The sequence below is a fragment of the Lutra lutra genome, chromosome 6 (assembly GCF_902655055.1).
Source record: "Lutra lutra chromosome 6, mLutLut1.2, whole genome shotgun sequence".
Lineage (NCBI taxonomy): Eukaryota > Metazoa > Chordata > Mammalia > Carnivora > Mustelidae > Lutra > Lutra lutra.
In genome coordinates, this window is record NC_062283.1 from 63,089,096 (window position 1) to 63,105,596 (window position 16,501).

Sequence of the window (16,501 nt, forward strand, 5' to 3'; positions counted from 1 at the left end):
ATGTTGTTCCACTACCACGTCTATAGAATTCTAAAACATTTCTATTACTTCAAAGTAAAACCCCTTACCCATTAAGCAGTTTCCCCCCATTCTCCCCTTCCCCCTCCCTTGGCAATCACCAGTATGAGTTCTGTCTACAGATTTACCTCTTTCTGATATTTTATATCAATGGAATCATACAATATGTGGTATTTTGTGCCTGGCTTCTTTCACTTAGCATGTTTTGGCAGGTTCATCCAAGTTGTACCATGTATCAGTATTTCATTCCTTTTTACCTCGGAGTAATATTACACTGTACCACAATTCCATCCATCTACCCATAGATGTTATGGGTGATACTTATTTGAATACTTGTTTTCAGTTCTTTTGGGTATATACCCAAGAGTGAAATTATAGGTTCATATGGCAATTCTATTTAATTTTTGGAGGAACAGTAAAATTGTCAAATTGTTCCACAGCACTGAATCATTCTGCATCCCATTTAAGCAATGTACAAGGGCTCTAATTTTTCTACATCCTCGCCAACACACACATTCTTTCTTCTGATTATAGCCATCTTAGTGGGTGTGAAGTGGTTTCAATGTGCATTTCCCTAGTAACTAATGATGCTGAACATGTTTTCATGTGTTTGTTGGTCATTTGTATTATATCTTCTTTGGAGAAAGGCCTATTCAAGTCCTTTGCCCATTTTTAACAGGGTTATTTGTGGTTTTGTTGTTGAATTCTTACATATTCTGGATACTAGACCCTTGTCAGATACATTAAATTCCCCCTTATCCACAGCTTCAGGCACTCCCAGGGCAATTGCAGACTAGAAGCTGATAGTCCTTCTTCTCATATATACACTCAGAAGCTCAACAGTAGCCTAACATTATCTTACGATGCCTGTGGCATTCACCTTACTTCATCTCATCAAAGTAGGCATTTTACTATCTCATATCATCACAGCACAATATTATAAGAACAAATGAGTGAGTGCACATTCACATAACTTTTATTGTAATGTTACTATCAGTCTCTTACTGTGCTTAATTCATAAATTAAATTTTGTCATAGGTATGTATGTATAAGAAAAAACACAGTCTATGCAGGCTGTGATACCATCCATGATGTCAGGCATTAACGGTGGGTCTTAGAACATATCCTCCATGGATAAGGTGGGACTACTGTATACAAATTTGTAAATATTTTCTCCCATAGTTTTATACCGGTTTTCAATTTTTTTTAGAAGCACAGCTCTTTTTGTCAAATACAGCTTTTCTATTTGTATTTTTACAAATGGAACTCCAATACAGTATATAAAAGAGATAACAACAGAGCTCCTTCAATATAAGTGGAGAGCTCTGAAATCCTGATCACTGGGCATCTGTCACAAATCCTAAAACACTTACACAAAGCAAATGAAACACAAAATATGTTTTCCATAGCACTCAATCACTTCATACAAATTTTAATCTGTCCTGAACACAGTGGAACACAGTCTAAGAGACACTTTTCCATACTATAAAATCTTAGTCAAATTTTGAGAACTGTAAGGTATGTGTACCAGAAGCACTATTAATGTTCGCTTGTCGCAGATCTATAGCAGACCTACTAACACTGCATAAGTACTTCAAATGTACCTCTCTGCCATTTAAAATTAATATGTGAAATAAAGATCCTGAATCAAACATCAAACTGTCAGAAATAGCAGAGATTTATGTATTTATTTAGTAAGAGTCTACTACATTGTTACAAATATCATTTAGAGAAAAATAATGCAGAATCAATTACTTAAAAAAGCACATATTAACAGCTGGAGTGACTATAATGGGTACTGAGCAGTATACTGTCTTTATACTTGGTCCCATCACTTATCCGATGGTTGTGATAGGCAAGCTAGTGATTAGGACTGGCTACTGTGTACGCTGACAGAAAAGAAAGGTATCTAGCCTACAAAATCTTAGTTGCAACACAACTATACAAAAACCAACCAAGTTAGTCTCTATATATGGGAAAAATATCCTTCAATGATAAATGAGGACTTAAAGCAAAACCTCAAATAATAAATCCAAATTAAATTAAATTTCCAAAATTTCAAGTGAGTACTACCAGCAATGGTATGGCATCCATAAAATGCAAAAAACTTACAAAGTATATCTGGCCACTGGTTACAGTGACAGGACTATTTTGCTTACCCATATTTCATAAGCTAATTCCTATGTCTGAAAGTATTTCAAATTCGTGGTTAAAACAGTATTTCCTTAAAAACAACTTAGCGAAAATGTTTTTACCTCTTCTTCCTCAATTTCAGAGGTGTTAAGTTCATGTTTTTGACAGTAAGGACCCTCTTTCCAAGCTTCAGTATCACCACAGTCACAGAAACCTCCACCTCCTGATGTTGTCATCTTAAAAAAAAATTGTAAAGTATCTTGTCAATAAGTGTTTCCTGAGGGCTATCAGATTATAAATAAGAATATCAAGTGCTAAGGAAATAACATTGCTAAAGTGTTTAGTTCCTTTGGAGGAGAAAAATTGAATAAAAGGCCAAAACTCTCAATGTTTTAAAGCTTAAATAAGCCTACACTAATTTAAGCAATTTCAAAATAAAATAAACTACTTTGTAATGTCTAATAAACTACAAATATTTTAAAGAGATAAAATGTGTCCACCTATAGGATTTCCTTAATTAAGAAAATCATGAGGGTTTTCCTGCTGGGTTTGGTAAAATGTCAGTATCAATGCTATCAGGTTATAGTGCTTAATGTAACATAACAGATTCCAGTAATAAAGGTAACTACAGTTGCTTTCCCCCAGGAACAGTCTCATGAGAGTGCTACAATTGCATTAGATAATGTGACCAACAAAAACCACGGAAATAGTTTGTTTTTCTTTTCTAATACCCTCTAAATAGTCTTCTTTGACAAGGAAAGAAATGTCCAAGTAAGACTGTCCAGTGAGAAAGTTTTCACCACCTGCAGGGTTCAAGAATTATTCATACTTCCCTGATATGGCAATGATTCAAGGAATCTGGCAAGACAGACTTTTTATTTAATTATCAGAAATTCTGCTTTTAAAAAAAATACTGTGAGAGTTTAGGAGTGGGTATTTGATGCAAACTTTAGAATGAGCCCTATTATATTCTGCCCCCCAAAAGTTACCTGTGTGTTATATATCAAAATATAATTAATGTAAACCCACAAATGACAGTTATTCCCAGGAGCTGCAAGGATATATGCCAAGAAACATGGGCAGGCAACCATTTGGAAAATGATAACCCTGTAGCTTCTGTGCTTCTTATGGTTACCCAAGATAGGTAAAGCAGCTTAAAGGAAACTGGGATTCTCTTACCGATTTAGGAAAATAAAGAGAACATACAAAGATCCAAGGGGTCCAATTTTGTATGTTTTAGCTCATTATTATCAATACTCGGGTAGAGTGAAGAAAAACAGGAGTAAAAGTCCTGAGCCAACAGGGCTCCTGAATTAATAACAAGACTGCAATATTCCCTCTCCATGATTTGAGAATAGGGTGCAAAGTTCTAGCTACTAACACTTCCCTAACTTTTAAATGCCCAAGGCTTTGTCTTCAATATCCAATAGAGGAATCAACCAGGATAAGCTTAGCAATAATCTGCCTTTGGTCAGATCCCCGATTTAAAAGCAAACATACATGATTTTTGGAAAAGTACTGGTTGCATTATAGCAGTAGAAAAATAATAAAATTCGTGGGTGTCATGTTCCGGGGTTGGGCCCTCTTTCACTATGCAGAAGATGCCTCTTTAATATTAAGAAATGACAATCTTCTGTAGAAGATGACCAATAGAATATTTCTTAAATTTCTTGACACTTTTCCTTACTCCTTTTCTCACACATCCTTCCCTTCAGAACCTCCCTCCTGGTTTTACCTCTCACCTTTACCCTCTAATTTTTGATAACCTTCTGCATAAACAGAGAATTATGACAATAATAAACATAAGGAAATAGCAAAACAGACAAGTTAAAAATCAATATGCAGAAATTGGTATCTGTGCTGTCATTCCTAAACCATGTGTTCAAGAAGTCTGGATTCATAATTCATTTCTATACTGCTATCATATGTTTAACAGTATTTAAATAACACATTTATTAAACCACTCTCCTCCATTATAATGTTAAATCTTGGAATTTTAAAAAGGCAGAAAAGGTATCTAACATAAAATTTAATAGTTGGGTATGGTTATTATCTGGACATTACTAACCCTATATCGATGGTCTCTGTGAATACTTCCCAAAAAGCACTCCATGCATAAAACACAAGTTGGATCAACTGCACAGTCTCTGTAAAGTTAAAGAAAAAAAAAAATCAGGGTGTCATTAAAAAAATGTATTTCACAACATAGTATTTCAGTTGGAATCCATCCTAGAAAAGCCAGAATAGTGAACTGCCTTGGTGTTATAAGAAAGGAAGTATTATTTCCAAAGATCTGTCAGATCTTTGGGCAATGAAGTCAGCTTAAGAACCTGATTCTTACACTACTGGATATGTATTATCTTGTACTAGATTTGGGTAAATCACATTTTCATCTCACTTCAGTTGTTTCATTTGCTTTCCTCATACTGCCAGTTAGATACGTTTATAGATCATATCTTAAACAAGAGACTCCCTATACTTCCACGGAATGAGATAGGGAGTTACAAAAATCTTTACATTTCCCCTTATCCTAGTTACTGTAACCTGATAGGCAACCATTCCTCCGTGCTTACTCTGTGTTCTTTTAAGTGCAGGTATTTTTAATGCATATGACTCTTATCATATTATATATCTCATTCTGTTACTTTTTCACTTCTATAACATAATTCATTCATTTTGTAAGTGAACATCTGATTTGCTGCTTCTAATCACTACATAATATGCCATGGCATTTTTCCAAAATATTTTACTCTCTACTCTCCCTGTACTGGACACATGGATTAACTCCAATGCCTTTCTACCATATATAATGCTGTAATAAAAGCAGTATAAATGTGTTCTTACAGATGTGTCTGAGACTTTCTTTGGCACATAAACTCAGGAGCAGAATTGCTGGGTCATATACATGTCAAGTTCTTAATTTGAATGCCATGCTACTGTCCAGAGTGGCTACATATCCCCTACCAGTGTAGAAGGATTTTTATAGCCCTGCATCTTTAATGCATTTGGTTTTATCTAGTTTTCTAATATGTGCAAGGCCAACATATTTGAAATGGTATATTATTGTTTTAATTTGCATGTCCTGATTGTTAATATGTTTGATCAACTCTTCAAACGCTTATTGCTTTTGGGGTTTCCTTTTCTATAAATTGTCTTTGCCCATTTTCCTGCTGGGATCGCTTTATTTTATTTGCACAATCTAATCTAAAGGATATAATCACTTGGCAATATCAAACACTGCAAATATTGTCTCTCATTTGTTACCTGTATATTAATTTTGCCTATGGGTCCTTTGTTAAATAGAAGTACCTATTTTGATGCAATTAAATTCATACATACACCTTCAACTGGTTTGTATTTTGAGGTTTTAAGAAGTTCTTTCCTGGGGCACCTGGCTGGTCAGTCAGTTAAATGGCTGCCTTCGGCTCGGGTCATGATCCCAGGGTCCTGGGATTGAGCCCCACCATCAGGCTCCCTGCTCAGCAGGAAGCCTGCTTCTCCATCTCCTTCTCCTGCTCCCACTGCTTGTGCTCTGTCAAATAAATAAATTAATTCTTTAAAAAAAAAAAATAGTTCTTCCCCAAACCCAGGTCACAAAAATATTCTTTATTTTCTTCTGTTAACCTTCTGGTTTTATCTTCCACATTTAGGTGGAATACATTATACCTTTGCATATGATGTAGAATAAAGTTTAACTTCTCAATATATACTGAGCTCTTTTTTTCTCAAGACCATCTACTAAACAATCTAACTTTTATCTATCAGTTGTGGTGTCATCTTTGTAATATATTAAGTTCCTTCATCTCCTTGGGTCTACATCTCAGCTAATATGTGCAAGTAGTCTATTTATTCCTACACCATACCACGTTATATTACTGTAGCTTTGTAGTGTATCTGAATATCTGCTGGAAGTTCCCTTTTTTCTCTTTTTTTAAAAATGTTGATGTAGCTATTCAAAAACTCTTCTTTATTCTTCCACACATCACTTAAGATAAGTGTATAGAACCTCTCAAAAATATCTAGCTAAAATTCTAACAGAGGTTACTTAGAATTTATTGACAAACTTCAGGAGTAAGAACACTGTTATAAGAGAAAATTATCATGTCCATGATTATTTCTTAAGTTTTCTACTGAAGTTAAAAAGTTTTCTTCAGATGAATCCTTTACATTCTTGATTAGATTAATATTTAGATACTCTCTAGGTTTTAAGTGAAAACATATTTTAAAAAAATATTTTTCTAGTTGCTTAAGGATGATGTAAAGTAGCAGCGCTGATTTTTAGGACCCTTGATGAGACTCAAGGCAGTTCTTACAGTTTGTTGAATTCTGTTGTGTTTTTCTCCCAAGGTAAATGAATATATATAGTCTGTATATGGCAATTTTATCTCTTTCCTTATAATATTAATGCATTTTATTTTTCTTCCTTTATACTGTTGACAAGGACCTCCAATGATATAATAAACAGCAGCAATAAAAGTAGGCACCCTTGCCTTGCTTTAGATATTAAAGAAAAACATATCTAAAGGTTCTCCATTAGTATTATGTTCATAGTAGGTTTACTAAGAATGTGACCTTCTAGGGGAAAAAAAAAAAAATCAAGCACGTATCTTGCCTTTTCTTTCCTATCTAAACTATATCTGAAGCTAATGAGAGGATTAAGGAAGGACTGTGATTCTTTTATAAAAGACAAGCTAATAAAGGAAATGACAAGTTAGATATTTTGTTACCTCCTAATAATATAATGATTTAAACAACAAGCATCAGTGACATTAAATAAAAAGGTTAAAGACCTTTTTAATGGTTGCATCTGCCATGTACCTAAACCCACTGATCATCTCAACAAAAAAAAAACAAGCAAGCATCATGTGCTTCCTGACATTAAGAATTAAGCACATCAATATTTATGAAGTTATAATTCACCCCCAATACCAAATAACAATTTAATCATGCCTAACTACCTGTTTAGAGGACATACAAGGAATGAAAAAACATGTTAAGCAACACCATGGGGACACAATAAACAAATCCAGACTGTGGAAAATTCCACAGGACAAACGACCTGGTTTCTGAGTAATATAAGTGGAAAAAACAAGAAAAGAAAAAAAAAATAAGAGAGAGAAGAACTATTACAGATTAAAAGAAAAAATGAGGAATAACAGCCAAATGCAATGTGTGGACTTTGAATCCACCTGTGAGTCAATCAGGACAATTCCACTCAGCCTAGATATTAGATGATGTTAAGGAATTAGTGTTAATTTTTTTAGGATATTAATGGTTGTAGAGAAAAAAAGCTATATTCTGAGTAAAAAGGCATGCTGCTGGAATTTGCTTTAAAGTAATCTGGCAGATGGGGTGCCTGGGTAGCTCAGTCAAGCATCGGACTCTTGGCTTTGGCTCATGTCATGATCTCAGGGTCTTAAGATTGAGTCCCTTGCATCAGGATCAGCACAGGCCGTGGAGCCTGATTAATATTCTCTCTCTCTCTGCAACACCCCCTCATCCCGCTACCACAATGTTCTTGCTCTCTCTCTCTCCCAGAATCCTGGGATCATGACCTGAGCCAAAAGCAGATGCTTAACTGACTAAGCTACCCAGGTGTCTCTGCTTGCTCTCTCTTTAAAAAAAAAAAAAATCTTGCAGGGCAAGAGAAAAAAGTGTGTGTGTATATGTGTGTGCATAAAAAGAGTTGCCATATGTTGGTAATAGCTGAAGCTGAGCAGTAAGTACATTTAAGATTCATCATACCATTCATTCATTCTACTTTTAATGTTTGAAAATGTCCATAACAAAAAGCTTCTAAAAATCCAACACCAAAATATTCAGTAGTTTGCTAAGAATTTATATCATAAACAATCGCTGAAATTTATATAATGCTTTCCAGAATCAACTCAGCAAGTTTTCTTCTCTATTAAAATGGTGAATTACACTTATAATTGTTATAAAGATGAAATATTTAGATTCCTTAACTAAACTCCATTTGATTATGATACATTATTCTTTTAGTATATTCCTGGATTCAGATAGCTAATATTTTATTTAAGATACTTTTGGCTACATTAGTAAGAGAATGGCTTTAGAATCTCTTGAATTTATCAGGGATTGAAAACAAGATTATATTAGGCTCATAAAGAGTATATTAGGCTCATAAAGAGTTAAGGCACTTTTCACTTTTTCCATTTTTTGTAGTAACCTCTGTAAAAGGGGAATTAATTTTCCTTTGAAATTTGGTAGAATTTACCTATACAGCCATACCTAATTTGTGTGAGGGAAGATTTTTGATTACCATTCTAATGTTTTTCATTCAAGCTGCCTATTATTTTTCTATGAATTTATCCATTTCCTTGAAGATTTTGAAATTTTTTTTAGCATTTAGTTGTTTATAATTCTTATATTTCAGACGTTGCCAAGCTCTTTAGTGTCTCCATAGTTTTTTTTTCAGGGTACCCCTAGACTAAAAGAAACAATTGTTTTGTTTATCAAATAAGGCTCAAACAACTTAGTAACTATTGGTCACTGAACAATTTTTTAACACTTTGGAATCAAGTTGGACACTGTTACCTTCATTGCCTATTCCACAAAGTATCTGCTTTTCAATCACAGCAATGCTGAGGACCTAGCTTTGTAAGACATAACATCACCAAAAGGAATGCGTAAGTGTGTTTCCCAATTTTTCTTTCCGAATTTTATGTATCTGCATTCTTTTTATTCAGTCCTGCAAGGAAATTGGCTTAATTCCAAAGAGTCAGTATATCTCAATTTTTTACTTTTATTTTCTGACCATTTCTCTTCTCTCTCCTTTGAGTGTGCTCAATTGTTCTAACCTATTGAGCTGGATGTTACCCTATTTATTTTTATTTTTTCTTTGAAATAATTTTATTCATAGGAAAGGTGCAAAAATAGTAGAGTTCCTTTATACCCTAAACAAATCTTTCCTCATGTTAACAGTAATACAAGGAAATAAATATTGGCACAATATTATTAACTACAGCCCTTAATCAGAAGTAATCAGTTTTCCCACTATGGTCCCTTTTCCTCTTTCAGGATACAATACAAGATCCCACATTGTATTGGACGTCATGGCTCCTTAAGTCTCCTCCAAATTCTAACAGTTCCTCAGCCTTCTCGATTTTTGTGAGCATACCCTTTTGAGAAATGTTGGTTAGTTATTTTGTAGAGGTCCCACAATTTGGGTTTGTCTGACATGTTCATGATTAGATTAAGTTAGGTATTTTTGGCAAAGATACTACAGAAGTGATGTTGCAGGAAGTGATGCTCTGTCCTCAGTACATTGTAACATGGGGCACATGATGCTGATCTGATATGCCGTAGTACTGGTGGCATTAACTTTGCTTACTTTGTTAAGATGGTGTCTGCCACAATGTCCACAATAACCAAACTATGGAAAAGAGCCTATCTGTCCATCAACAGACGAATGGATAAAGAAGATGTGGTCTATGCATACAATGGAATATTATGCAGCCATCAGAAAACACCGAAATCTTTGCCATTTGCAACAACATGGATGGAACTAGAGGGCATTATGCTAAGCAAAGTAGTCTATCAGAGAAAGACAATTATCATATGATCTCTCTGATATGAGGAATCTGAGAAAGAAGACATAAGATCATAGTGGAAAGGAGGGAAAAATGAAACAAAATGAAACCAGAGAAGGAGACAAAACACAAGAAACTCTTCATCTCAGGAAACAAACTGAAGTTTGCTGGAGTGGAGGGGGGTGGGAGGAATGGACTTGGGGAGGGTAGGTGCTATGGTGAGCATTAAGAATTGTGTAAAACTGATGAATCACAGACCTGTACCCCTGAAACAAATAATACATATTAATTTTAAAAAATGGTATCTGGGGGTGCCTGGGTGGCGTTAAAGCCTCTGCCTTCGGCTCGGGTCATGATCCCAGGGTCCTGGGATTGAGCCCCACATCGGGCTCTCTGCTCAGCAGGGAGCCTGCTTCCTCCTCTCTCTCTGCCTGCCTCTCTGTCTACTTGCGATCTCTGTCAAATAAATAAAATCTTTTTTTTTAAAAAAAGGTATCTGCCAGATTCCTTCACTATAAATTTGCTACTGTACCTTTTATAATTAAATATATTTGGGGAGATACTTTGAGACTATGCAAATATCCTACTTCTCAAATTTTCATCTACTACTTTTAGCATTTATCAATAAATATATTTGGGGACATACTTTGAGACTATGCAAATATCCTACTATTTCTCAAACTTTCATCTACTACTTTTAGCATTTATCAATGGATCTTGTCTACAGTTTCTGATATGTTATTTGCCTAATGATAACTTTCTATTTTCTGCATTCCTGTCTTATTTATTAATTGGAATTTTTCAGCATGGGAAAACTACTGAAAACATCCCTTCTCTCCTATTTATTCATCCGAATACTTCTATCAGTGTGGACTCATGAATATTTATTTTATTCTATGGGCTAGAGTTTAATCCAATCATTTTACTATTCAAATGGTTTCAACTGTGACCACCAGGAGCTCTTTCAGGTTGGCTCCTGTGCCCTTTCAACATGTTCCCTCTTTTTCTTGGGGGAAGAGAGCAACACAACATGTTCCAAACTTAATTTGTATTTTCTCTGTCCCAGCCCTGGAATCAATCATTTCATCATGGAGCTCTAATCCCTTTTATTGGACACCAGTATTAAGAAACCAGTATCTGGGTATTAGATGTGCTCACTGCTACAGGAGTTCCATTGTTCTAGACCCTTTCAGCAGACAAAACCAGGAAATGTATAGCTATTTTTTAGTATTTTATTTTTTTCATCGTGATTAAGTGTACTCTTTAAACCCCATCTCCTATTTCTCCCATCTCCCACCAACCTCCCCTCCAGTAACCATCAGTTCATTCTCTATAGTTAGAGTCTGTTTCTTAGCTTGTCTCTCTCTTTTCTCTGCTTGTTTGCTTTGTTTCTTAAATTCCACATGAGTATGATCATACAATATTTGTCTTTGACTTACTTCCCTTAGCAGTATGCTTTCTAGCTTTATCCACATTGTTGCAATTAGCAAGATTTCTTCTTTTTTTTTAATGGCCAAATAATAGCCCACTGTGTAATATATGCCACATCCTCTTTACCCATTTCACCTATTGATGGATACTTGGGCTCTTCCACAGTTTGGCCATTATGAATAATGCTGCAATAAACCGGGGTACATGTATCCTTTGAATGAGTGTTTTTGTATTTTGGGGGCAAATATCTGGCAGTATGATTACTGGATCATTAGGTAGTTCTATTTTTAAGTTGTTGAGGAACCTCCATTTTGTTTTCCATAGTGGGTGTACCAGTTTGCATTCCTACCAATTGCTTTTTCTTCACATCCTCATCAACACTTGGTTGTTTGTTTTGATTTTGGTCACTCTGACAGGTGTGAGGTGGTATTTCACTGTACTTTTGATTTGTAATTCCCTGATGAATGATGTTGGGCATCTTTTTCATGTGTCAGCCATCTGTATGTCTTCTTTGGAGAAATGTCTGTTCATGTCTTCTGCCCATTTTAAAATTGGATTACTTGTCTTTTGGGTATTGAGTTGTAGGAGTTCTTTACAAGTTTTGGATACCAACCCTTTATCAGTTATGTCATTTGCAAAGAGCTTCTCCCATTCATAGGCTGCCTATTAGTTTTGTTGATTGTTTCCTTCGCTGTGTTTAAGTTTTATTTTCTCTTGCCTCAGGAGATATATCTAGAAAAACATTGTTACGGCTGATGTCAAAGAGATTACTGCTGATGCTCTTTTCAGGATTTTTATGGTTTCAGGTCTCACATTTAGGTGTTCAATCCATTTTCAATTTATTTTTGTATATGATGAAAGAAAGTGGTCTAGTTTCATTCTTTTGCACGTGGCTGTCCAGTTTTTCCAACACCATTTGTTGAAGAGACTGTTTTCCCCATTGTATACTCATTCCTCCTTTCTTGAAAATTAATTGATCATACACTTACAGGTTTATTTCTGGATTTTCTACCCTGTTCCATTGATCTGTGTATCTATTTTTATGCTAGTACTATACCGTTTTAATTACAACTACTTTGTGACACCTGGGTGGCTCAGTCAGTTGAGTATCCAACTCTTGAGTCTGGCTCAGGTCATGATATCAGGGTCCTGGGACTGAGCATTGATTTGGGTTCCATGCTCAGCGGGGAGTCTGCTTGAGGATTTCTCTCCCTCTGCTCATGTACGCATACACGCTTCCCTCTCTCTCTGATAAATAAATCTTAAAAAAAAATTATTACCATTTTGTGTTTTTTTAAGATTTTACTTGCTTATTTATTAGAGAGAGAGCGGCGAGCGAGCAAGTGCACGCAAGTACAAGGAGGAGGGAGGGGCAAAGGGAGAAGCAGACTTCCTTCTCAGCAGGGAGCCTGACGTGGGACTCAATCCCAGGACCTGGGATCATGACCGAGTCCAAGGCAGATGCTTAAAGGACTGAGCCACCCAGGCGTCCTATTTTGTAATGTAACTTGAAATTTGGGATTCTGATACTTTAATTTTTGTTTTTCTTTTTCAAGACTACTTTGGCTATTCAAGGTCTTTTGGGCTTCCATACAGATTTTATGATTGTTCTAGTTCTGTGAAAAATGTGTTGGTATTTTGATAGGGATTCCAGAGACTATGGATTGCTTTGGACAGTACAGACATTTTAATACTTGTTCTTCCAACCCATGAACATTCCACAGAATGTCCTTCCCATTTCCCTGCATTGTCTTGAATTTCTTTTATCAGTCTTTTATAGTGTTCAGAATACAGGTCTTTTACCTCTTTGGTTAAGTTTATTCCTAGATATTTTATTGTTTTTGGTGCAATTGTAAATGGGATTGCTTTCTTAATTCACTTTCCGCTGCTTCATTATTAGCGTACAGGAATGCAACAGATTTCTGTTCACTGATTTTGTAAACTGTGACTTTACTGAATTTGTTTTATCAGTTCTAGTAGCTTTTTGGGAAGTCTTTAGGGTCTTCTATATATACTATCACGTCACCTGCAAACACTGAGAGTTTTACTTCTTCCTTACCAATTTAGATGCCTTTAATTTATGTTCTCTAAATTGCTCTGGCTAGGACTTCCAGTACTGTGTTGAACAAAAGTGGTAAGAGTGGACATCCTTGTCTTGTTCCTGACCTTAGAGGAAAAATTCAGTTTTTCACCATTAAATAGGATGTTGGCTGTGCGTGTTTCATATAAGGCCTTTATTGCGCTGAGATATGTTCCCTCTAGGTCTACTTTGCAGACGGTTTTTTTTCTCATGAATGGATGTTGTACTTTGTTAAATGCTTTTTCTGCATCTACAGAAATGATTATATGGTTTCTATCCTTCCTCTTACTGATGTGACATATCATGTAGATTGTTTTGTGAATACCGAACCACTTGATTGTGGTGTACAATTTTTTTAATGTATTGTTGGATTCGGTTTGCTGTTATGTTGTGGATTTTTCCATCTATATTCATAAGAAATATCTGGCCTGTGGTTCTCTTTTTTTGTGGTGTCTTTATCTAGTTTTGATATACTGGCCTCACAAAATGAATTTGAAAGTTTTCCTTTCTCTCGTGTTTTCTTCAGATTAGTTTGAGAAAATGTGTGATGGAATTCACCCATGATCCCATCTGGTTCTACTTTTGTTTTTTGGAATTTTTAAATTACAGATTCAATTTAATTGCTGGTAATCGGTCTGTCCAAATTTTCTATTTCTTCCTGTTTAAGTTTTGGTAGGTTGTATGTTTCTAGTAATTTATCCATTCCTTCTAAGTTGTCCAATTCATTGGTATATAGGTTTTCATGATATTCTGTAACAACTGTTTGTATTTCTGTTGTGTTGGTTGTTATTTCTTTCACTAGTGATTTTGTTTATTTGGGTTTTCCCTCTCTTTTTAAAAATGATTCTTGATACAGATTTACCAATTTTGTCGATCTTTTCAAAGAACCGTGTCCTGGTTTCATTGATCTGTTTTTTTGTTTTAGTTTCTATATCATTTATTTCTGCTTTACTCTTTATTATTTCCTTCCTTTTGCTGGGTTTGGGTTTTGTTCTTTTTCTAGCTCCTTTAGGTAAAAGGTTTGGTTGAGATTTTTCTTGCTTTTTAAAGCAGGCCTATATTGCTATAAACTTTCCTCTTAGAATCACTTTGGCTATATCCCAAAGATTCTGGACTGTTTTGTTTTTGTTTTCATTTGTTTTCCACCACATAGCTTATTTTTAACCTTTCTTTCTTCTTGGCAAATATTTTTTAAGTATGTATTTCCTACTGAATGAATACTCCCTTAGCTATGTCCCCAAAATTTCAACACGTTTTTATCATTCAGTTCTATTTCTAAATTTTCTTACTGATTTCAGTGATATTCTTTTACTTAACATTAGCAATATTCGTTTCCAAACATAAAATTTATTTAACCTACTCTTTCATAGTTTCGAATTTTATTAAACATAGGGGGAAAACAATCTGTATGGCTCTGAGCCTCAAGAATTAACTGAAGTTTCCTTTATGTTAAATAAACAGATTGCTTTTCAAAAATTAAGAGGTAATTCACATATAAAATTCTTCTTTTTAAAAATGTCCACCTTAGAGGCACCTGGCTGTCTCAGTCAGTGGAGCATGTGACTCTTGATCTCAGGATCATGAGTTCAAGCCCCATGTTGGATGTAGGACTTATGTTAAAAAAAACACACACAAAAAAAGGGACGCCTGGGTGGCTTAGTGGGTTAAGCATCTGCCTTTGGCTCAGGACATGATCTCAGAGTCTGGGATAGAGTCCCATATCTGGCTCCTTGCTCAATAGGGAGCCTGCTTCTTCCTCTACTTGCCTCTCCCCTTGCTTGTGCTTGTGTGCTCTCTCTCTGACAAATAAATAAATAAAATCTTTAAAAAACACAAAAACAAATACAATGGCTTATTAATTTTTTAAAAAGTGTCCAACTTGGTAGCTTTGTAATATTACAAGGTTGCACAAACAACCAACCAGAATGTTTGGAGAAATGTCTATTCAGATCCTTTGCACATTTTAAAAATTTGGTTGTCTTTTTGTGTCCTTTAGTTTTCTAGGATAAATTCTATTTGTCAGATATAAAAATTGTTATTCCAGCTTTCTACTGTATTGTAGTTTTGGCTGGCAGTTTTTTCTCCGTTTCTATTCCTATTTTTAGTGACTTTCAGTTTTACTTTGCCTCTCATAAACAGAATTTTTGGGTTTCTATAAATGGACCTGGGAGCCACTCTCTTTACATAACTACAAAGAAAAGTAAAGCCAGACCCTTGTTCTCTAAGAGCTCATCATTTAACAGAAAAGACAAATGTGTACAGTTACAGGACCAGTTGTTAATTGCCATATTAAAGGTATGTTGGTTTGGTGAAAGCACACAAAGATCCCTGAGATTTTAGAGCTTTAGCAAAAGCAGTCATCTCCAATCTCTCTTGAATCACATGTTTCTTATTAAAATGTTTAAAGCACACACTATGTAAATACATTTGTATTACACACATATCTCCATAGTAATTTTACATATATTAAGTTATATTTATGCTTTACTAGTATGTAGTAAAATTTGCCCCTCACTTACACTACTGTGTAACTGGAGTCCCAGTGGAAAATATGAGGCAGAAAGTATATTTGAAAAAGTAATAACCTGAACTTTCCAATTTGGTTAAAGACATCAACTTATGATCCAAGAAACTCAAGGATATAAAAAAAGAACATACAGTGAGGCATATCACAGTCACAACTGCTGACATCCAACAATAAAGTAAGGATCTTGAAAAGCCAGCTAGAGAAAAACAGCACACTTAATACAGAGCCACATACATATGCTAATAAAAACAGACATCATCAAAGCTAACAGAGGTCAGAAGACAATGGAACAAGATCTTTAAAATGCTGAAGGGGGGAGAGTATCAACCCAGAATTCTATATTCAGGAAAATATCCCTAAAAAATTAGAGCGACTTCCAGTTTCTAGTGAGCATGTAAGTTTGGAGGTTGCCACACTGTCCTAACAAGTTAAAAAGTTAAACAAACTGAAAGGCCAACAATACTACTTAGATTTCCAAAGGAGTAAGGTTACAGTCTACCCCTGAAATTACAGAGACCAATAAATGAATACAGAGACACAACTTGTGAGAGCAGAAACCCACAAACACAAACCTCTACAGGAACCAGTGCTGAGGTAGGGAAACCTGAACTGTACCTGCCAAACTGCTGGAGGTTCAGTGTGAATGTCTGAGAGATTAAAACTCCTGTCACTGGGAACCAGAGGGGTACCCAGTCATCAGGGGCCCTAACATTTTGGTGAGTTTTATTTCCTGGAATTCTACTAAGTTTTCACAGTGAA

The 16,501-nt window shown here is 35.2% G+C and overlaps 1 protein-coding gene across 7 annotated transcripts in view; it reads right to left on the reverse strand.

The window, feature by feature from the left end:
- The window catches only part of UBR2 (ubiquitin protein ligase E3 component n-recognin 2), a 126,555-nt gene that overhangs the window by 83,316 nt on the left and 26,738 nt on the right, over positions 1 to 16,501 (reverse strand). For all 7 annotated transcript variants that reach the window (XM_047732584.1, XM_047732585.1, XM_047732582.1 and 4 more), the window contains exons 3-4: positions 4,220 to 4,298; positions 2,274 to 2,387 (exon numbers count right to left, since the gene is read on the reverse strand). In XM_047732584.1, coding sequence (XP_047588540.1) covers positions 2,274 to 2,387; positions 4,220 to 4,298 — 193 coding nt within the window. The remainder of the gene's footprint in view (positions 1 to 2,273; positions 2,388 to 4,219; positions 4,299 to 16,501) is intronic.